This window comes from Entamoeba invadens (genome assembly GCF_000330505.1).
Source record: "Entamoeba invadens IP1 unplaced genomic scaffold scaff_1105074724689, whole genome shotgun sequence".
Taxonomy (NCBI): domain Eukaryota; phylum Evosea; order Mastigamoebida; family Endamoebidae; genus Entamoeba; species Entamoeba invadens.
The window spans coordinates 55,302-79,731 of record NW_004443696.1 but is presented as its reverse complement, the minus strand read 5'-3'; the positions used below and the strand labels follow the sequence as shown (position 1 = coordinate 79,731).

Genomic DNA, 24,430 nt, shown 5'->3' with positions numbered 1-24,430 from the left:
GTGTTAGATGAGATCACGGTCATTGGAAAACACAACCACAGCTTCGACTTTCTTCCCAAAAACATTCACTACAACATTTCAAAAGAGCAACATGATGATATTTTAGCATATGCTAAGGCTGGAATGAAACCTGCACAAATATGTGCACAAATGAGTCTTTCAGTAAATACTAAAAGGGTACGAAAAGTCACACAAAATATTTATGACATGGTAAATTCTCAAGAATCAAAGAAACTTTCCATTTATTGTGATGAATTGGGTGATTTTACAACTTATTTTGTAAAAAAATTTTAGTGGACAGTTCGTTTCGTGTTTTTTTTCTTAATACTATTTTGGTTGAAAGTGTTCATGATATCATATTCATTGATGATACTGCAACCACAAACCATTTCAACTTTCCATTAGTTGTTGGAAATTTTGCCGACAGAACAAACAACACACAAATTTTATTTTTTGCCATAATGAGAAACAGGACAACACAATCTTTTGAAAATCTTTTTAAATTTTTCAAACAAAACAATGTTGTGTTTAAAAGTGTTTTTTTGTGATCGTTGTGCTTCTCAACTCAATGCACTTGGTAATGTTTATCCATCTTCAAAAATATTGCATTGTGTTCGTCATATTCGCAGAGATCTTCAGATATCTTTCGGGAAAACATCCCAAATTGTGGCAGACTTTGATAACATGATTTATGGCAAATTGAGTGAATTAGAATTTGTTAATAAATTAATTACTATGAGTGGTTATAGTATGACAAAAAAAACAAAAAGAAGAAGCTGAAACCATTTTTAATGATTCAAATGGTTTAATTGGAGATTTTACAGACGATGAAGCTGCTTATTATCTTGAAACATTAAATGAAATAAAACAATTGAGGAAGACTGAAAAACGTGTTAAAATAAATAAAATGGATAAAATAAGAGTTATCACAAATTTGATTGAACAACGCAACTCTTGGCTGCCATCTGTTGTGATGATGCATACACAAACTAGGACAACTAATCGCATTGAAGGGTATTTTGGTAACTTCAAGCAAAAGCTTGGCAACAGGGAGGCTTCGCTTGTTGAAATAGCAAGGACGATAGTAACAGATAGCAGAAGATTTGTTTTGAATGGCTGTTCAGACGAATTAGAACATATTGAAATAGCTCAATTGTTAATTCCACCAAGTCTGTTGCCACTTTTGCCATCTACGATAGTAAACAAATTGTGTTTTTTATATATCAACATAAACACAATAATTGCACCTATTACTGACGGGGAGTATAATGATACAAACTACTCTTGTCCTGTTTTCAAATGTGAACACGTTCCGTGTATTCATATTTTAAAATATTGTGTTGAAAGGTCGATATATCCAATACCTGTAACTGCTTTTTCTAATGAAGTTCTCCGTTCAAATTGTTACAAAAAGGTTACACATCAGAAGGTGTGTAAAAAGGAAGACGACGAAGAAAAGGCAATAAATCACAACGACATACACAATCAATTGGATGCTGTGGCACCTCTCATCAAAAGAGATAAGTTTACAAGAAAACGATTTTTTTCTTTTTTGGGACATTGTCAAGAACTTCCTCTGCAGAAAAAATCGTGTCAGAGTCCGGTTCAACAAATTGGTAATACAATAACCGAAACTGTCACCAATACGATAGTATCTTTAACTTCCGTTGTTACAAGAAAAAGTTCTTTCTGTGATAATTTGATAGACCCGAGAAGACAACATCAAGTTGGTTTATGCCCCAGGAAAATGGTTGATTGTGTTGAAAAGTGTGTTTCTTCAAAAAAACCAAGAAAGGATGAAAACGATGATAAAGTGAAACGTGTGAAATTGTGTAGTGTTTGTAAAATGTCTGGCGATAATAAACAAAATTGTCCGTTTAAAACAAACACGGGTTCCAAGCAGGTAACTAATATAATCACTAATTAAGTGAATATTGTGGTATTGTTTGGTTCAAACATGGTTGAATAAACAAATTGATAATTATAATATTTTAAATTATAAATTATAAATTTATTACATGATTTAATATTGAACATTTTTTTATTATGAATAACACATCTTTAGTTTCTTGTTATTTCTGATAACAAATCTAAGAAACTATACATTTAATAAATTGTTATTATAAAATAAATGATTAACAAAAATTAAAAATTATAGTATTTAAAATATTTTTGGAATGTTTCAAATAACAAAAATGAATATTTTTATCAAAAAAATAACCCGATTTTTCTTAAAATAGACGGGGTGAGGGTGGGAAAGGTCGGCTCCAAAGAAACCATCATGTTGTAAGACAAGCATCAGTTGTTAATATCATTATATTCATATTTTTTAAACATTAAAATAATCAAAAGCAAAAAGTAAGTTTAATTTTAAAACTATTTATTGTTGAACTTTTCGAATTTATGTTTTTTAAATACAAATATAAAAACATCATTTATGTTAACAAACGTTGTTGTTCTTTATTATCAACTTGTTAATATATGTTTATGATATTATCGAATTAATGATTTATTTTCTAAATTTATATATTTTGATGTTTCTCTATGCTCAAGTTCAAAATTGAACAAAGGAAATCATAAATTAATCGTTAATAATTATTTACTTGAAATTATATTTTACACAAATAATTAAGTATACATAACTGACAATTTATAACAAGAAGTATTATAGTAAATGTCAAGCTGATCAAATCTTTTTTATTGTATATTTTTTTGGTTATGTTACATATTGTTTGATATGTTTTCAATTTTAACATTGTTTTTTTTGAAATTTATTGTGTGTGTTTTAAGCTAAGTAAAGCTTTTTTGATTATTTATATCCCATATTGTTAATGTTTTTTAAATAATAAATATCATTGGTGCCTATTGTCGTATTCGTCGGTTTTTTAATTGTTTTATTATCCTATTTTTACCTGTTTTTGTTTAAAATAATCATGTGTTAAGTTTTTAAAAATTAAATTATTCTGTTTTATTTTTCAAATAGTTAAACATCTAAACAGAATATTATATAAAATTGACACAGAAATTTATTGTATGAAATATACTAAAATGATCAATATTGTAGATAAAAAGGATCAAATATTGTTTCAAGCACAAAATTAATTTAATATATAATTTAAGTATATTAAAAAATAAAAAAAATTAAAAAACAAATTACTAAACTTGACTAATTTATATATACCCATTTTCAATTGTTGTTTTTAATATGCTTCTAACAAATTTTTTTTCAACCAAATAAACATGTATTGTTATAATTTATATTTTTATATCGACAATAAAAAACAACAATAATGTACAAATTCTATGGAACTAAAATGTTTTAAACAATTTATAACAATTGGCTCGATATTAGAACATGTAAATATATTCTAAAAATAAACTAATTAAGTTTCTACATGTATACAAAAAATAGAGTATTTCGACCAAACCATAAAAATTACCAATTTGAATATTATTAAATGTTGTTTTTTATTTTTTATTCATATGATATGAACAAATGCATATATTTAATGAAAAAAACAAAACAATAAAACTATATTATTATGATATTTGGGATGTTAACATTATTCCTTTGTCTGTTCTTTGTATCCCCAGTGTCATCACATGACTTTGAATCCTTTTCTTTTGATGAATATGAATTATACGACGATTTAATGAGTTTTACTGATGCGAACACTGATGATGAAGCACTCGATTCTTTCATTGGGTTATTTGAATCAGATAATGATCCCGACTTTATTCTGAATGACGAAGGCTTTTTTAGTTGGATTGGTGATAGATTTAATGAAGCAAAAGATGCTGTAGTACGCACAGCAAAGAAAGCTGGTGAAGCCATCAAGAATGGAGTAAAAAATGTGGTTGAAGCGGGTACCAAATTTTTAGCTAAAAATGGTGACCTTATTGCTAAAGGATTACAAACAGTTGGTAAAGTGGCTGGTGTAGTTTCTAAAGTAGCTGGTGTAGTTAGTAAAGTGTCCACAGTGATAGCTCCATTTACTGGACCGTTTGCTCCTGCGTTTGCGGCTGTTGGTGCCGCTGCTGGTACAGTTTCAGTTTGTTATTATTTGTTCATAAGAAAAGGCTATTTTTGTTTGGTAAAAAATAATAAAAAAATACCTAATATGTGACAAATATATGTTTATTCTAAAATAATCATAATTAAAATAAATATATAATAATTGGAATTGGTATTAAAATTTAACAATATAACAAGCAGGGTGTTGCTAAAACTGTTGAATATGGTGCAGACGTTGCAACCAAAGCAGTTAAAGTTGGCACCGAGTTTTCAAAAGCGTATCAATCCACAGGTGGTAGTTTTGTTGATAAAATTAAAGCTGGTGCCGAAGAAGGAGCGAAAAAAATAGTTGAAGAGGGGATAACACTTGGGGTACCAAAATCAATGAAAAAAGCAACAAACAAACTAACAGGAAAATTAAGTAGCATTATTGGTGGCAAATCAAAAAACAAGAACTTCATTAGCAAAATTGGGAAAAGTTCATTTGGCAAGAAAATAGGTGGACTGTTCGATAAAACGAGCAAAGTGATCAAGAGTGTATCTAATGGTATTAAGTCGGTTGATACCGGTATAGAAAATGGTGTAAAGAGTTTTGCACGAAACCAGATTTCCAAGTCAGATTTTGGAAAAAAAGTACTTGACACTTATGACAGAGTGAAGAATGGAATTGGAACCACAACAGACAATGAAGAAGAAGAAGTTGGTAATAATATAGAAGATACGAATAATAATGGTGATGATGGAGATGAGCAACCAAATGAGATGGTCGAACAACCTATTAAAACAGAAAGACGTGTAAGAAAGGAAACAAACAAAAAAAGAAAGAGGTATGGAAGGAACAAAGCAACAAGGAAAAATATGAGAAATAAAAATAATAAAAAAGTTAGGGGGAAGAGAGAAAAAACAAAGAAAAGAAAGATGAGTAGGCAACAAAATAAAAAGAAAGGAAGGAAAATAAAAGGAAAGTCGGCGACCAAAAGAAAACAACATAAAAAGCTTAGAAAGGTACGAGGGAACAAAAGATATGCTTTCACTAAAAGAAATAACATGCCGAAGTATTATAAATCACAGTATAAATCTAAAAATAACAGAAAAAGAACAACCAAATCAAAGTCACGAAAAATACAGAAATTGCATCAAAAAAGAACTGTGAAGACAAAGAAACCAAAGGCAAATAAAATTAATCGATCAAACAAGTCTAAAAAATCGAACAAATCTAGGTCGTCAAAGAAATCAAAAAGAAGATAAAAAAGTCAAGATTTGTTATTTTTAAAATAAGACCATGTATAACTTTTGAATTTATAAAAAAAATATGAAGGTTTAAATGATTTTAAACTACAAAAAAATACACTGTCCCGAAGATTATAATTAGACTTATAGTTCTTCAATATTAATGCGTTGTTAAAAGAAAAGATATTCACAATTAATAAAAATTTGTCAAATTGAATATTTTAAAGAATGTTGAAAATTATTTTTTATTCGAGAAAAGATACTCAATGGTGTCTGTTTCGGTAGTCTATTTGATCTATGTATTATGCAAGTTTTTTTATCACTTATTCATTATTAGTTTTTAATAAAACAGAAAAATTAATTGTTCTTTTTACTAACTATAGAGTTTATCTCATCTTACAATATTGTTTTTTACCAACTTTGATTGTTTTACATCTCTAAAATAATAAAATTCAATTTCAGATTCTTTTTCAGTAGAAATAATAAAAAATCCCACTATTAGGTTGTTTTGAAACAACAGAACGTGCGAAAGAGAATTGAAAAAAAGCAAAAACCAACAAAATATTAGCTTTTGTAATTATTAAACTAAATGTTGTTCAACTACAAGTGAACTTGTTTGTTATTAATAACATTTATATATTCATTTGTGTGTTATTATTTTAACAAATAACTAAAGTTTAAATAAAAATTAATATTATTGTTCACCAGAAAACTTTTAACAAAATATAATAAACAACATTGTTATAAACAAACCATTTTAAATAAATTAATTCATGTATATTATAAATTGAAATTATTTTAAAACATAAAATAAACAACAATAAAAATAAACTCATATTAAAAAATAAAAAAATTGAATTTTAAATTATTAGATGGAAATATTAACTCAATTAAACTCTTTTTGTGATGCAACTTACAGTGAAATTATATATGATAGTGACATCCATCCAATGAACCGTAACCACTTTGCTTTTAGTGTAGCTGGTCGTCATAATGTTGGTATCATTATAATAACAGACAAAGGATATTCCTTTGGTTCGTATGTCTCTCAAGTTCCACAAATTCCAACCGTAAAAAGATCTTCTATTTCTGAAGGAAAATCGTTTATATTTACTTTAAACTCTCCAACAATTCCCCCAACAAAATTTGAAAGGACTGATTATTGTATTCCTCGTATGACTGTCGACCAATCGCTGGAAATTTATAAATACGACAAGAGCGAATCAATTAGATACAACTTCGCTATTAACTACGCCTTTGGATTTTGGGACAATCAACTCTTTAAAGATGAATCGGGTTATTTGTACTTCGGAATTGAAGGTTCGTTTGTTGGCAAACCTACACACGAGGATTTGACTGGAATTAAACAACGAATGCCTTCAGCTAATTCGTACTTTCCAATTGCAAGAATTGTCGTGGTTCAATTTTACTAATTCATTTTATGGTTTTTAATTGTTTAATTTTATTTAATTGTTCCCAAAAATCACAAACCAAGCTCTATTATTCATTTATAATTTATAAATAAAACTCAATTATGAATGATTTAAACTGTTGTACATCTTATTTTCTCTTCAATAATCATTTCATTGTTAATTCGAGAATTTTCTTTATTGATCTTTTCAATATAAGTCAACATAACATTTTCAAGTGCTTCTGTTACATTAATATTGTTTTTTGCAGACGTTTCAAAGAAAAGACAATTCAAGTCATTTGCCATTTGTTGTCCTTCATCAAAAGACACTCTTCTATCCATTTCCAAATCACTTTTGTTACCACAAATAACTATTGGTAAACATTCTTTGTGATTTTTGTGAAGTATATTTACAATATTTTGGTGGATTTGTGTAATTTCATCAAAAGACTCTCTATAATTAATTGCATACACAATCACAAATACATCACTTAAACTTATTAAATAATCAATCAATGAATGAAAACCACAATTTGAAAATGTATCAATAAAATCCACATCATAGTTTGTTTTATCGAGTTGAACACATTTACTCAATGTATCCTCGCTGGTTGGATCAAATTTTTCACAAAAATTGCCATTAACATATCGATTGAATATCGTTGTTTTACCGACATAACTTTTACCTAATATAATTACATTGAATTTGTTGTTTTTCATCGTATTACAATATTAAGTTTGTTTGTTTTAATTAAAATAATCAAATGATTTTAATGATATATTTTTTTTAAAAAAAAACTTTTTGTTTAATAAACTCTGGACATAAAGTCCGACTTTTCTACTTGTTTTTCTGTTATTTTTCAACTTTTTATAAAAAAATACACGAATTTTGTCAAGAAAAGCGGGAAACAAATTTAATTATCATTATTTATTTTGGAATGATTTTGATGTGTTTTTTAGTTATTATTTAGTTTATCCCACAATAAAACATTCATTATTATTCTAAAATATTTAATTACTTAACTAAACTTTCATTAAAATTTAGAATAGTCTTTAATAATTAACAAAAAATAGACTCAAAACTAAAAAAATCATTCAAATAAATATTGCCGTTATTCAAAATTATAATTATAATACGTTTAATTATAATCACTAAAATGATATAAAGGGTTCCATTTACTTATATTATTATTGTAATATATTTTTTCAATAAAATTGTGACTACATTTGCTTTGTCTTTTCATATTTTATTTGAACAAATTTTATATTGAATTAATAATGAAATTATTGCAGACCATAAAAGCCAATTGAAAACGAAATTGAATTAAAGTTGGAGGAAAAAATCCGGCTAGAAAAAAAAATCCACTCTTTTTTAAAAAATAGTTAATGAAATCAATTTAAACTAAACGACGATTAAAATTTATTTTTTCAACAAAAAACAAATTTTTTCATACAAAAAATTTGAATGAAAAAACTCCAAATTTAAAATAAAATAAAGTCAGTCTGGAAACCTTATTTATATATTTCCCTTTGAAAAAAGGCATTTTTGGGATGATTAATTAATAATACTATTATTTAAACTATTTCCCGATAATATAACCAAAAACATAAATGGGGTTGAAGTCATTTAGCCAATCATTTCATTTTTTCTATTTGTCAATAATGGCAATAAATTGGTTATTTTTTCGATATAATACGGGATAATAACGTAAACAAACCGAGTTTATTGGAATTATTATTTTAAAAGTGTTGCCTTTGGGAATGTACATTTTCAACACTTCTATTCTCAACCATCAAAGAGTAAATAATTTGTTCATTATGTATTCCAGATGGATTGTCGGATTTATACTTTTCAATTTCCAATTAAGTAAAATACAAGTGACCAACAGTAATAAAAAGAAACACAAAAAGGATTCTTTTTATCATGGGTATTTTTAATAACATGATAAATTTATCCGAAAGCAATAAAAGCTCTGGAAATGTTAAATCTTGTTGTTGTCTTTTGCCAAGATGTCAACACAGATTGTATTTGTTAACTCACGATTGAACTGTTTAAGAAAATGGACTCAACGAGGGTTTCTTGTCCATGTAATTCTCTTTTTTGATTTTCGAAAAATGAAACATCTAACACCTGTAAAAGATGGCTTGAATGTGGAGGTTCTAACACAATTTTCACTCCAGCTTTGCTCAACTTCTGCACAGCAAGTACATCAATATGTGAGCCATACCCATCCAATAGCAATGCAGCTTGACCATTGTAATTTGATAATGTTCTTTTGAAACCGAGTTCTGGGAGGAACACACAATCCAACCATTTGTGAAATATTTGTGTGTTTAAAAAAGCAGTTTCTGAGTATTCGAACAGAACTTGATTATACCATCCAAACGTAAACAACTCAACATCTATCGTTGAAGGAGGAATTACAATCATTGGTTTTGAGTAACTCCCATTAATACAAGTACTTGCTATGAATGCAATTCTGTTTCCACGACGATCGATTGGAATTACACAATCATTTGTTTTTGCCCTTCCCATTACAACATTTTTCCTGTATATTTTGCCCACCCACTTTTATCGATATTCCAAATAAATTCACATGGAATACAATTCACTAACATTTTGAGTCGTTCAAACCAATTACGTATGACTTTCTCCTCTACGTTAAATCTGGAAGTTTCCATGCAAACAGCATTTGCGACTTTTATTTTTTCATTGGAGTTAACATAGTAATACAATTTATGAAGTGGCACGAACATATTAAACTCTCTTTCTTGCAAAGCCACCAAACCATAAAAATCAGTCGGTCTTTTTTTCTTCTGTTGTTCTTCAATGTATTCAATTATGCGTTTTTATTTTTTTCTGTTAAGGAAGTAGGCCTTTCTGAATATCCAGGATTGTTTGTGAAATAGAGAACTTGATTGCGAAGAACGACTTGTGAAATTGATGGAAATAAAGTGAAAAATGCTGAATATGAATTAAGAATGGTATTGTTCTTGATGTAATTGTAGAAAAAACAATTAATGTCGCTTGTTAGGACTTGTAATATTCGCAAAAAATGTCAAAAAGGAACGAACGCAATGTACGATAATATCTGTTTCTTCTTTGAGTTGGTCTTCATTGGATGTTATTTAAAAAAGTTGGATTTCTAATTCTTTGTTGTTTTCAAGTTTAAATTCGTTGAAAAAAGACAACAAGCAATATTAATATCATATTACCAGAACTATTTTTTGATAAATCCTTCTATTCATCTTTTGAACAAATGTCTACAGTTTGAATATGACTGTTTAGTTTTTCGAGTTTTCGAACTGTATCATTATTGTTAACTTCTTCAATTCATGGCATTCCAACAACAAAATGCACATTATTCATCATCTGAGTAAACCGAGATCTGGGGAAAGACTTTATTTGTGTTGCAAATGCGGCAATATCTTCATATTTATCTAAAGCTATCATCATCTTTTCTCTGATATCTTTAACACAATCGATTATCTTTGTGATCTTAGTCAATTGTTCCTGTATTTCTCTTGTTGTGTCTAATACTTTACACAATAAAAGGTTTTCCTTTTTGTTGTTATAAACGGCAACTTCTTTTTCTATTGTTATACTCAGCGTCTGAGCATAAACAGCACAATCAGTTAATTTGTCCAAGTTCGCTTTCATTAAAAAAAGATCTGAAATTCAAAAAAGAAATTTGAAAAACAAAAACAAATAAAAATAACCTATTTATTATCTAAAAAATAAGGTTTTTGGAATAAAAAAGTGACTTGTTCAATTTTGTTGTGTTCTTTACTAATTTTAAAGAAAATGGGTGTCAAACTCATTTTATTTTTAAAATAATTATGAACCTGATAAATAAACTAATTTTCAAAAGTCGATAGTGGGAATTTTTCATTGTGTATTGAATCGGGATTTAGTATGCTAAAAAAACACCAGTTTTTTGGTGTTTTCTGGTTTTCAAGTAAAAAGTTGCAAAGAAGTATTCGAAGTTATTAAAAATATATATTTTCGAATTAAAGTTGCACAAAAAAACAAAGTAAAAAAATCCAGGTTTTTTCAAGTTAAACAAAAATCAAAAGTGCATTTAAAAAACGAGTTAATTTTATTGATGTAACGGGAAACAAAAAATGACATATCGTGGGAAATTAGGAGTAATTTTTGATACTTTATGAAAACAACATTTAAAAATAGACCAAACATTCAGATCATAACCGGAAGATAACTCTAACTATTTTGTTGATCGAAATGTAAAAATAATCAGATCACCCATTAATTAAAGGTAAATGTGTTTATTATTTTAACATCAAAAATAACATGACTATGAAAACAAAGCATTTTAAATGAAAAAATTATACGATTTTTATAAGTTTAATTAATTCAATTAAAGTTTGGTATCTCTTTAACCATATGCAAGTGATCAACAAGGTTGACTCCTCAATAATTGAATGGCTAAAAGATGGCAAGTCTTACAAGTCAATAGAAAACCAACTTCATGTATCTCCCAATAGAGTATCACGTATTAAAAAATGCTTGATTCCAAAGAAAAGTGGTTTCTAAAAAAAATTGGCAGACCAATTTCTGTTAATATAAATAAACAAGTCGAAGTATTTAACAAAACTATCAATGATCCATCACTGTCATGCGCTTGTCTAGCAACTTATATTCAATCATCAACAACATCTGTCCAATGCTTACGTATCAGAAAGAAGAAAAGTGTATTCCAAAACATTGGAAGATTATTTAAGGCTCTCAAAACTGAGTGGAATGATATTCCGATGAATACAATCAACAACTTGATGAGTTCTATGCCAAGAATGTTTGAATTGTATCTTCAAGAAAAAGGCTATTCAATTGGACATCTTCTATAATGCCTTTGCATTCAAAAAATTGCATTAAAAAAGAACAAATTTTAAACTGAATTGAAATCTATTTATACTACTTTTTGTTTAAGATATTCAGTTTTTTGATTGGTCTTTGTTTTTCAAAAAAGTCGATATCTTAATATAAATAAATTAGGATATTTTTCCAATGTTTTGCGTTAAAAATAAACCAATATAAATCGGGTGCTATTGACTTTTGAAATCAAGTTTACTTTATTTTTTATTAATTTTTTATTATAAACTGTATTTCAAAAGTAAGTACTACCGCTAAAAATTGAGAAACTATTATTAGCTGTTTTCCCGTTTTATTGTTATTAAAGACTTTGTTTTATTATTTATCTTTTTAAAAAAAACAAAAAACGGTACCGACTTTTTTGACCTAAAAAAACAAACAAATTATATTATTTTCGTAATTTTTCGGGCATTTGTCGAAACGTTGGGAAGTCTTTTGCAATTTTTCTAAGACAGTTATTTCTTTTCGAGTCAAAATAATGAAAACAATTTGAATACATATAAAAAAACAAACAAACATCCTCTGAAGACGAACAAAGAAATGATAAAACGAGTTCAAAAAGAAAAAAATAAAAAAAAAATTGATAACGGATTAAAGCAAGTGTCCGATAAATTCGCCGTTGTTTTCCTTGCACAATTCAAACCTCTTTGGAATCGACATTATGTAGTTATCAATTGTCTCAAGAGGTATTGAATCCCAAGCCCTTTCAAGAGCCTCTTTGAGTTCTTCAATGTTCTCGAAGATTTCCTTTTCTTTTCTTACTAAGGTGTCCAAGTATTGCCATAAGTGTTCAATTGGGCTGAGATCGGGGCTATTTGCAGGCCATTCTTTCAGTAGTCGAACCATGAGCTTCGGGTTTAAGCCTTCAAACCATTCAATTGTGTTTTTCGCTGTGTGGGGTCTTGCACCATCTTGTTGAAACACCATCCCGTGTTTGTACACCTTCTTCGCGTTTTCAAACACTCTTGATTCGGCCAACATTTTTTGATAGTTTACCGCGTTCAGTGTTCCGTCGACGAAAACGAGTTTTGACTTGAAATGACGCCCAATTGCTGCCCACACCATCACACCCCGATTGAACTTGGGAGTTGGCACAAACGCCTCCTTATCAAGATCTCCACGTCTTCTCCAAACATATTTTCCGTCAGAGTATAAACAAAAACGACTCTCGTCGGAAATGAGAGTGTTTTTGGTCCACGTCAAAATACGCTTTGCGTTTGCCAGCTGTTTCTTAACAAAAATAAGTCTTTTTGTTATGTGTAATGGTTTCAGAGCCGGCATTTTTTTCTGCTTTGCAAACACAAATTTGTTCTCTTTTCTAAGACGATAGACACTTGAAAGAAAAACTTTAACATCGTTGGAAACCATAAGACAAGAAGAAGATGGGTTAGTTAATGTTCGTGTGACAACACTTTGAGCAACATTAACACTGATGTTTTTTGGTCTTCCCATCTTCTTTGGCTTTGTCTCCTCTCCCCTTTTGATACTAGCTATTTTTGTTTTGGAAACTCCACAAAGCAGTTGGATCTCGCGATATGACAGTCCTCTTTCCAAAGCCATCTTGACCCTCTCATTCTTCCCTTCTTGCTCGCGTTCATAACTTTTTCTTGGTTTAGACATGATTATTTAGTTTTTTTTTGTTATTCAAATTGTTTTGGGTTTCAAAATTAATGTTTCTAACTTTTCGGCAAAATCGATTATTTTGTCAAGTCTTTTTTTCGTTGAAGAAAGTTATTTAGAAATTTGGAGGGAAAAATAATGCGAATATTTTGTTTGTTCGAGAAAAGATAAAAATGGAAGACAGTTATTTGAAAAATAAGACGAAGAAAAATGAATAAAAAACAGAGGTAAAAGAAAAGAAAAAAAATGGGTTGTTTATTTAGCAAATATTGGGGTAATTTCGGTACCGACTTTTGGAAAACAGTTTACATTGATTGAGCTGTTTTGAAACAAAATACAAACAATTAAATACAATAAAAATAAATAATTCAATTATGTTAAACCCAACTTTTCGGTAGGTTCATATGACTCCGATCAGTTCTCTCTCCAAACCATCTCATCGTCCAAGTAACCAGTTTCATGTATTTAGCTATCCAGTGAGTGTTCACTTTCAAAAGATGCCTTTCCATGGTTTCTGTCACTCATTAAGTTTTTCATGAATGTCACAACAACATGTCGGAGGAGCTTGTTGAAACAATTAAATATAATAAAATATTTAAATACAGTCAAAGGCGTCAATTTGTCGTGATGATAATTGTCAAACATGTTTAATTGTTAAACAACTGGCCAATAATTTTGGTTTACAACAAATTAATAATTTGTTCTTAAATTTGTAAATTTCGTTGGATTAAAAAATAAATTTGTTATTAAAAATTTCAATATTAAAAAAAATTAACAAAATTTACTTATTTACAATTAATAGATCCGTTTTTCTGTTAGATTTACTACAATAGACGCTTTTGACTGTATTATTAAAAACATTGAAAATTATTTAAAAAAGAATAAAAACCAAAACTAAAAAGAAGATATAATTATTATTCGTTTCTTAATAACAAATTTGTTGACTTGTCTCTAATCGATTGTATCATTTTCATTTTTATTAATTTAATATTATAAGAGTATTATTTAGGTCGAAACCACATTGGCCCACGCCCTATTTCCCCATTTTATAGAAAACGTCCGTTATCATAAAAATAGAATAAATAGATTAAATTAAGTGGAATTATAAAAAACTGAAATTAAAAGCTATCATTTAATCGGCAAATATTGGGAATATTTATCCAATAAAAAATCCCCACATTGATTTCACAGAAAACGTTACAATAAAACATTTTTTATAATAACAACTTGATATACTTGTATTTTAATATTTGGTATTCTCCACACAAAATAATCGTTTTTGTGGTTTTCTGAATCCATCTTTTTCAAAATAAAAAATAATGATTTAAATAACCCAAAAATACGTGTTTTCAATCAATTTTAATCAAAGTAATATTATTTTTATTTATTATATTATAAACACTTTCAATTTATGAATAAATGGATATAAACATACTCTTTGTTTTTAAATTAATTGATATATTATATGTTTTTTAAATAAAGAAAAGAAAATACTAAACTATTTCTTACTATTTATTAATATTTTTTGACATTAAAACATGTATTTATTTTAAAAATCAATTTAACCCTTTATGTTAATCTCTGACTTAAAACAACAAACATGGTTGAGCGTCACCAAGTGTTTTTTGTTGAATCTAAACGCAGAAACCCACTTCCACATTATGAAGGGTATTTATTTTATCCAAAAGACAAATCAAGAATAAGTTTTTCTTGTAAACAGTGTGGCTGTTCGATTAAACTCATACAGGATGCCAATAATCCCGAACACTTTTATTTTGAAGGATCTCGACCAAATCATTTGAACGGTCACATGAACGACAGTTCATTTATAACACGGTTAGAGGAAATAAAGAGGTTAAAAGATGCGGCAATAAATCAAGCTAACAAATATAAACAAATAAAAGAGATTGTTAAGTCTGCAAATATTTCCCCAACATCTCGAATAAGCGTAAGTTGTAAATTGGCAAGAAATATGAGAAGTAAAGTATATAACACGTACGATATACAATCTTCTGAACAAACTGATTTAGGAAAGGAGGTTCTTCTCTACACAACCGAGAGTAAAAGCATTATGATTTTTTGTTCACAAAAAATGCTTGAAAAAGCCACTTTTGCAAACAAAATGTGTGTTGATGGCAAATTCAGTCGCTGTCCCAAGACACATTATCAACTTGTAACATTCCACATTGTTTGCTCTTCCAATTATTCGTTTCCATTTTTATTTGCTTTGCTCAACAAAAGATTATTCTGTGTATTCATCAGTGTTAAAGATTGTTGATGACATCTCATACGAAAGATATAAAATGAAAGTTTTTGATAGAGATACTCTAATTATTTATTCTGATTTTGAGGTTGGATTTATTAAGTCACTCAAAGAACTGTCTTGTTCAATGAAGGGGTGCTTTTTCCATTTTTGTCAAGCTATCTGGAGAAATGTTCAAAAGCTTGGGTATGGTGAAGAGTATAATAAAAATGGAGAATTGGCAAAGAAAGTCAGGAGATTGATGGTTTTGGGGTTTTTGAAAGCTGAAAATATTCCGAATCACTTTCATGAATTAAAGGAGGAAACAATAGGAGATAAATCATCTGAAAGAATTTATAAATACTTCGAAGAAACTTGGATGAACACAAACATGATCAACGTTTGGTGTCATTATAACTCAACGATGAGAACAAATAATATATGCTAATACTTCCACAGTATGTTAACAAGAAAAGTTCCCGTAATTAAACCAGAATTTGGACGGTTTGTTGACTTTTTAGTTGATGTTATGAAAGAGAGTGAAGCAAAAATAATTGCAGAAACACACAGCCCAAAGTCAAAGAATGATAGACGTGATAAACTGACTAAAAAAACTTCAAATCAAAGTAGAAAGATTTTATGAAGATGCAGTTTTGGTTGGGTCAGTCTCGAGTTTGTTGGACACAATCTTTTGGATCTTACATGAAAAACTTCTATTGAGTCAACTTTTATTGAAGAAGACACTATGATTAACATGGAAGAAACTGGTGATTTCTGTGAACTGCTTTCTTCGTATGATCAATTTGAAAGCCCCAAAACTGATGCATTTTCTTCCAACTCTGTAGATTATTCAGTGTCAATACCACATTCTTCAAGTTGCTTAGAGATTAACAAAGCATTGAGAAAAAGACCTCAAAAGTTGGATGTTGTCTGCTAACTATAAGACAGAAAAAAATGAGAAGTTCAAAGAGTTATAAGTTTAAAAGACCCATTGAAAAGTAAGTAATTAATTTTAAGTCGTTTTTACATATTTTTATACCAATATAAACACTTGATTTGAACCATAAAACTGTGTCATTTAAAAAAGAATAATGACAATTAAACCTGATTTATACTTCAGTTGGTAATAAAGACGTTTTAAATTTTTATGGCATTATTTATAAAATGTTTAAGTTTTAATAATTGATCGAAAATAAGTATTTTTGGGTTATTTAACACCTAAGATTCTTGAAAAAAAAGAAAAACGTTTTCAAAAAAATGTTTTCAATTCTAATTTTTCAATCTAAATTTAAAGCTCCAATTAACTCTAAAATGTCTATAATTGTAGACATTTTGAACCAAACTGGAGTCTTAGGTGTTAAATCATTATTTTTTATTTTGAAAAAGATGGATTCAGAAAACCACAAAAACGATTATTTTGTGTGGAGAATACCAAAGATTAAAATACAAGTATATCAAGTTGTTATTATAAAAAATGTTTTATTGTAACGTTTTCTGTGAAATCAATGTGGGGATTTTTTATTGGATAAATATTCCCAATATTTGCCGATTAAATGATAGCTTTTAATTTCAGTTTTTTATAATTCCACTTAATTTAATCTATTTATTCTATTTTTATGATAACGGACGTTTTCTATAAAATGGGGAAATAGGGCGTGGGCCAATAAAGATAGTATCAATTATTTCAATGGTGGATCGAAAATGTGTTTATTCCAGATGTCAAATTGAGAAGAAAAAATCAAAAAAAACAAGAGAAAAGGCAGTATTAATTATGGATTTAAGGGACATTTTCCCGAGAATTGGCGCAACTACTTGATAGTAAAAATTTCGACACTTTGTTGCTGACTGCCCTCATTTCTCACCTTTGCCAGCCTCTTGATTTGGGACTCTTTTTCTCTATCAAAAGGAAATTGTCAAACAACAATCTTCTGAAGATCGAATTCGAGTCTTGCGCAAAAAGCAATAGTATAATTGAGGCAAACTTGTTCGATGATTTCGCCAAAATCAAAAAACAATTTGCACAAACGAACGTTGAAAAAAGATTGACATGCATTGTTGACAGTTGGTCGGCGAAGAATGAACCGGAGCTTATCATCAGCTCGTTTATTCAGGCCGGAATTGTTTCGATCCCAGAACTTATCGTAGTCGATAAGCCAGAACTTCCATTGAGTCAAAGGTGTTATGGAATCGTCAAGGCCGACGTTGATAGTTCTCGCCAAATGTTGAAGTTTTTGAAAAAAGATTCGAAACCAGAAAAAATAGTTCAACAAAAATCAAGAGTATATTTAGAATCAAAAAAGAAAGAAAAGAAAAATTGGATTCGAAAAAGAACTAACATAAAATTTGGTTGATTTGGTTTTTATATAAAAAATAGATATATTAATAATATTAAGTATTATTATTAAAATAATAATATAGTGTATGAAAAAAATAAAATAAAAATATTAACAAGACAACAGAAACATAAGCGGAATATACGCGTAACAAATAATTTATTTATAAAATGTATTTTATTATATTGTTTTTAATTATAATTTTATTATTAAAATTAATTTGTTTTATTGTTATTTAAGAACTTTATATTAATATATATTTTTTTCTATTTTAAAATATTTAAATCATATACAGATACAGGAAAAACCAGGGACCAAATCATAAACCATAGACCAGACTAAATTAAGCTGTTTTATTTTTGGTATAAAGTTTCCTTGTTATGAAAAAATCCCCAAATAATCGGGGTTTTGGAAGGATGTGTTAATTTATTTTCAAAAACCAGGGACCAAGTATTAATAAAAACAATGTTTTTTTTAAATAAAATAGAAAAAACCATAAAATATGAAACTCTTAATTAATCATTCAGAGTTGTCTTATTTGTTATAGCCCAGCCGAGCCAAGGTAAAGTTTGTTCTTTGTATTGATTTATCTTCCGTTGTTTAATACTCGTTTAATAATCATCAAAACGTTTGCTGAATGTCTAACATTCCAATAATTTATTTGTTATTTTCTTTATTTTCATTTATTGTGTTAGTCACTTTTAATGCTGAACGAAAAGTGACTCATCATATTACCGAGTGAATAGAGAAGACTACAATGACTTCTTTGAAAAAATGAATGAACGATTTAATTGAATGGTTGTGTTGAAGTTAAACAAGGTTGAACAAAAGAATAATATTTGATAATAAAACAATAATTAATAAAATAAACTTACTATTATAGCTCACATTAAGCTGTTGTTTATTCATACTTTATACAAAACATTCATTTTTCATCCCGAAAAATAACCGTTTTTAAGACCAAATAATAAGAAAATTACACATTTATTTATATATTTGCCCGTTTTATTGTATAAAATTTGCTTAATATTCAATAGCTAAAATTAGTCTGGTCCCTGGTTTTTCCGCTATCTGTACACATAAAACTTCTTGTTTTTTGTTGTTGCAATTATGTTTAATATTTTTATAATATTATTTTAATAACAAACTTATCCACTAAAAAGATATAAATAGTTTTTTATTTTCTCGAAAAGTTTTATTTTTAAATTCGGCATTTTGAATAAAAAAATAACTAAAAAGTGAAAGATTTATAATATTTTTTGTAACATTTATTATTTTACAAAAACACCTCCAATTTTAGATTATTTACTTAAAGAATAATAAATTGGTAAAGAGAAATGCACTTTTGGGCAAAAAAGCTTGAAAAAAGACTGGTTTTTTAAAAAATGCAAAAGCTACGGAGTATGCACTGATAGTAACCATTTTTTTGGGTAGTAACCATTTTATCACACCCCTATAGTTTATTTCTGTGCCACTATTAATCAATAATAAATCAAAAAAATCAAAAAGGTTTAATTTTAGGTATAAATAATTTAGAATACTTTTCCCAATTAATTAACCAACTTTAAAAAATAACCCACTATCGAATATCTTTTTTTAGTTTATATATTATTCTCTTAATTTACTATTTTAATACCTTATAAAATATCAAATAACAATAATCCATTTTCAAACAACATTAACACTTCATATAGACACTTCTCAGCTCCTTACTGACACTTTGAATATCCGACCTTGCAGTTGTTGATTGTTGCCACGCTTGTGTAATAATAACAAACAACTGTGTATCAACATTATCTGGTTTAGTCAGTCTTTTTCCATTCGAAATATAATTGACGATATCCCAGGGGTACTTAAATTGTGTTTTAGGAAATACGTCCGCCCAAGTAAAGCACTCATACATGGTGATAGCTAATGAGTACACATCAGCCTCTTTCTTGTATTTCTCCTTCTCTAAAATCTCGGGCGCCATATACTTTGGTGTCCCAATACCTTTAGTGAATGTCATGTTTGTCATCAGCATATTAATATTCCTCGCACTCCCAAAATCAGTCAATTTCGCGTTGACTGTGTCGTTTGATTCTAAAGAAAACACAAGTAAATTGTCTGGTTTGATGTCTCTGTGTAAAATCCCATTTTCGTGTAAATATAAAAGACCTTTTGATGCATCTAACATAAATTTGATCTTCAATTTCATGTTAACTTCATTCGACTTTCTTTTACTAATTAAGTCTTGTAACGACCCAAATGGTGCAAATTCAGTGACCATACACACTTTGTTTGGTATAAAAACAGCGCCATAGAAATGGACGATATACTCACTCCTAAATTTGTCCAACATCTCAACTTCCTTTGTAAATTCAACCATTGCAACTTTCTCATTAGAAACTTCTTTCATCTTTTTAATAGCGACGGTGTTATTTCTAAATGTGCCTTTGACGACAATTCCAAAAGATCCTTCACCAAGTTTCTTCTCTTCTTTTAATTCGTCTGGGTCGATTCGAGTGGATTGGGCAGTGATTCCAACCATTTTGACTTCATTGTAATTTTCTTTGCCATCTTTCAGTGACTTGGAAATAACAAGAAGTGTAGTGTCGATTTTAGAAGTGCAAATTGGAGTAATTCCAATGCTAAATTCACACGCAAAACCTTTTTTGAGAGTCACTATATCTGGTGAACACTTCATCGTAAATTTTGTGACATCACTTTTTAGTGAAAATTGGACTTTTAGACTCATTCTTTTAGTGTTCCCAACACAAAACAAGACTTTCGTTTCGGTCTCAATTGGAAGCTCCTGGACTTCCAAATTCAAATCAATTTGATCAGGAGAGATACAAATACCACTCGGCAAACGGACAAACTGAATGTTCGATTTATTCATTGAGAATAGAGTCGTAGTCTTCTCTAGTTTCTTTTCGTGTTTGCGTTGCAATAAATAATTAAATAATATCATAATAAGAATAATTACTATAATAACTACTAAAAGTATAAATAAAACGATAATCAGAATGACCCACCAAACAGCTTTTGAGTTGCAATAAGTGCCATCATCACTGGGAACGTGCCAAAAAGTGCATTTGGAGCATTTTGATTTGGTTACTTCATTGCAATTACTAATTTCAGACACATTAAGACATTTTGAGTCGACCAAAACTTGTGTGTCACCACAAGACGTGCACTTGTTGTTTAATAACAAACATGTCAAACAACTTTCATCGCACTTTCCACATTCATTTGTGTTGACTGTGTAATACCCATCAGAACACTGTAAACACCCATTTTGTGTCACTTCCACTTTACACCCAATAACGTCGCTTTGTGGTTTACATTCATTATTTGCTGTTTTGTAATTTGTTTCATTGCACGTCAAACACATTTCTTTGTTGTTGCAAGTGCCACATTTGACGTCACACTTCTCACATGAAAGTCCGTTTCTGTAATAACCATTAATACACTTCACACACCCACCTGATGGCACAAACTGCGTGCATACATTTTCCAGGTCTTTATTTGTAAGGCACTTGTGATTGCTCAGAAACTGTTTTTCGTTGCATGAAAGACAGAAAGTTGAGTTGGAAATGCACGTCTTACAGTTTGTATTACAACTTGAACATTCACCATTCGTCGTTTCATCAATGTAATAACCATCTTCACATCTCACACATTTCGTTAATTTCATTTGTGTGCAATTTTTAACCTCTATTTGTATACACGTGTTTTGAGAAAGAATCAAATTTCCTTGACACTCTACACATCGTGTGTTTGCGTATTTCGAACAGCCATCTATTTCAGGTTTACACTTCCCATTTTCATCATTTGGACTCACACAGGAATCAATTTCACAAGTTCCACTTAAACTCATTTTGCTTTTGTCATCACATTTTGTTGTTTTTCCATTTTCACACAACACAGAATTTGGATAAGTTGAATCACATTTGTTGCAGAGGGACTTGTTTAATACAAAGCCACTCTCACACGAAATAACAGTTTGATGAACGATTTTGGTGTTGTCAACGTGTTCACAATTTCCATTAATATTAACTGTGTTGTCTTTATCATCACAAATCAAACAACTTCCATCAACCTTCTTATCAACACAGTTATCTACTGTGACACATTTCATTTCTTTCAATAGATAACCATTATCACACTTTCGACATCTATTCGATTGTATCAACTGACATCGTGGAATTGTGCCACATTTGCCATTAATTAAGTAATACCCACCACCACACTTCAGACAGACATCAACACCAATTGTACAACTCTCACAATTTAGGTCTTGACAAGAAGAACACTCTTTCCCAGTTGCATTGTATTTGTAATCTGGACATTCATTGGTACAATTATTGCAAGTCATATTCCCATTGTTTGTGTAACAGTACTTACATGCCTGCTTAAATTGCTGTGAAATTAAAAACGAAGAATTTGATATGAAAAGCGCCTCTTTGGTCATTTCATTCATCTGAATAGAAACACTGTTTTTGTTGTTGGAATACATGACTACACCGTCCGTTTTTGCAAAAGAAAATAAATTGTTGCTGCCCAACACCACAACTTCATTAAAAATTTCTCCCATTTCATAAGCTTTTTTGGTTTGTAATTTATCACTTGCAATGTCAATTTTGAAAGATGTGACAGAACTTAGTGGTGTTATATAACAGTCAGCACCACTACATGGGCAATACGATTCTATGTATTCAACATCCCCCGAACTCGACACCCCCAAATGGCAAAACAACTTTGTGGAATCGCCAAATCTTACCAATCGATTGTTTTGTAACATTTTGACATCATTATTAGGAGTTATACCTGTTATTGATTGATTGGTATTTGCAAAGGCAATATCAAATTGATTGTCAAACGCCAATATTGTTTTGTCAAAGTTACTGACTTTATTTACTTGAAACAAAGGGATATCACGTATAGTCCGTGCTGTAAAATTTACTTTACAATTACCACCAAGTGATAATTCTTCATTTATAATAATGTATGAGTTGCCAAATGATGTTAGAACGCCTTTGTCGCAAATTAGTTTCTTAGAAATGACAACCTTTTTATCATTTTCTCCTCGTAAATACAAATTTGAATTTTCACTGATTTTAAAGTCTCCACTTGTCTCTACACCCGCATTCGAATTCAATTCCACAAACGACGATCCTTTAATTTCAATTTTATTAAAACCAATCATTTTTGAATTGTTATATAACACTCCACCGTTTGTAGAAGATATTTTAATTTCGTTATCTGATTTAAAAAGTGAATAGTCGAAAAGAATTACTTGGCTATTTGCTTTAAATTCGATGGTATTTAGAGAGTAAAAAATTGAACTTCCCATCAATGTACAAATAGCATCACCATCAATTGTAAAACTGTTTATACTTAAATATGTTGTATTTTTACAAACGACAATAGCATTTCCAGCCATTATAAATTCGTCTGCATTTATTTTCGAATTATCATTCATTTCAATTAACGCATTTCCAACAAGATTGAATTTTGATTGGTTACACGTTGAGTTGTCATAGAATTTAATATTTGATTGCTCTTTGAGTATTAAATTATTTGCCCTAATATATGAACTGTTCATAACAACAATTAAAGATGTTCCGTACATCGACAAATTCTCGTTGACAAAAAATGATGAGTTATCTTTTATTATGAGTGTGGAGTTGTTATTCAAAAATATTTTGTTGTTACATATGAGTGATGTGAAATTGGATATAATGAATTGTGAGTTGTCATTTAAAGTAATTTCATATCCTGATGCGTATGTTTGTCCGTCATTGATTTCAAACACCTGATCTCCACTAAGAGACGTTATTGGTAAGTCTTTACAACAACAGTAGCAAATAAGAAAATATACAAGTATAATAGTCGTACAAGCTATTTTTTTCATTTTGATAATTGATTGTTTATGGAATTTTAGGTCTCTTAGTTCAATTTCAAATTTTTTTTCCATTTGATCTTTTCAAATAAAATTTAAATCATTCTTGTTATTTTATTCCTAAAGAAATTATTTTTTTTATAATTCGCAATATATTCAACTATAAATATTAATATGTTTTTTATAATTATATTAAGTTGTGAATATAAATATATAAATGAGACAAAAATATATATTGGTGAAAATTTGAAACTTAAAGCTCGACAAAAACTGTGGTTTCGATCATTAATTAATAATTTTTATATTGTTTTAAAAACCAAATATTTAAAATTACCTTTTAAATAAAATCTATTATATATAATAATAATTGTTTATTATAATTCAATAAGTATTAAAACAGTATTGAAAGTCAAAAGCTTAGTAGTACTGTTGTTATTTTAGAAATTGATTTTTTTATTTACAATATAATTAATTAACTTTATTAATTCTAAATTAAATTTTTTTGAAAAAATTATTTTTGATTCAACTTTTTAATTGAATTATTTATATTTAAATTAAAAAGTTTTTTATTATTTAAAAAAACAACCATATTTTTATTAAAACTATAATAACTTTTATCATAATGAATGTTAAGAGTTGTTAAATCACTTAAATTTAGAAAAAACAGTTCAATTCTTAATTATAAAAATGATTCCCTGTTTTGTTCCTCACTGATTAAGAGAAAGGACGGACATGGGGACGAAGGACGGGAATATAGGCCGAAGGACGTCCTTTGTGGTTTAAGGACGTCCTCCCGTATAA

General features: G+C 28.8%; 5 protein-coding genes across 5 annotated transcripts; 3 read left to right on the top strand and 2 right to left on the bottom strand.

Annotated features, from left to right (window-relative positions):
- Positions 1 to 3,542: 3,542 nt before the first annotated feature.
- EIN_423440 (hypothetical protein) lies at positions 3,543 to 4,127 on the top strand (the record flags this gene model as incomplete). Its single annotated transcript, XM_004261016.1, has 1 exon — positions 3,543 to 4,127. The coding sequence occupies one exon, from the start codon at positions 3,543 to 3,545 to the stop codon at positions 4,125 to 4,127; it is 585 nt and encodes a 194-aa protein (XP_004261064.1).
- Positions 4,128 to 4,238: 111 nt separating this feature from the next.
- Positions 4,239 to 5,383, top strand: EIN_423430 (hypothetical protein; the record flags this gene model as incomplete). The annotated part of the gene is made up of 4 exons (XM_004261015.1): positions 4,239 to 4,281; positions 4,350 to 5,127; positions 5,186 to 5,277; positions 5,334 to 5,383. 4 exons carry the CDS (start codon positions 4,239 to 4,241, stop codon positions 5,381 to 5,383), a joined length of 963 nt encoding a protein of 320 aa, XP_004261063.1.
- Positions 5,384 to 6,117: 734 nt separating this feature from the next.
- Positions 6,118 to 6,678, top strand: EIN_423420 (hypothetical protein; the record flags this gene model as incomplete). Its single annotated transcript, XM_004261014.1, has 1 exon — positions 6,118 to 6,678. One exon carries the CDS (start codon positions 6,118 to 6,120, stop codon positions 6,676 to 6,678), a length of 561 nt encoding a protein of 186 aa, XP_004261062.1.
- Positions 6,679 to 6,788: 110 nt separating this feature from the next.
- EIN_423410 (GTP-binding protein Rhes precursor, putative) lies at positions 6,789 to 7,376 on the bottom strand (the record flags this gene model as incomplete). Its single annotated transcript, XM_004261013.1, has 1 exon — positions 6,789 to 7,376. The coding sequence occupies one exon, from the start codon at positions 7,374 to 7,376 to the stop codon at positions 6,789 to 6,791; it is 588 nt and encodes a 195-aa protein (XP_004261061.1).
- Positions 7,377 to 19,420: 12,044 nt separating this feature from the next.
- Positions 19,421 to 22,933, bottom strand: EIN_423400 (protein serine/threonine kinase, putative; the record flags this gene model as incomplete). Its single annotated transcript, XM_004261012.1, has 1 exon — positions 19,421 to 22,933. One exon carries the CDS (start codon positions 22,931 to 22,933, stop codon positions 19,421 to 19,423), a length of 3,513 nt encoding a protein of 1,170 aa, XP_004261060.1.
- Positions 22,934 to 24,430: the final 1,497 nt, after the last annotated feature.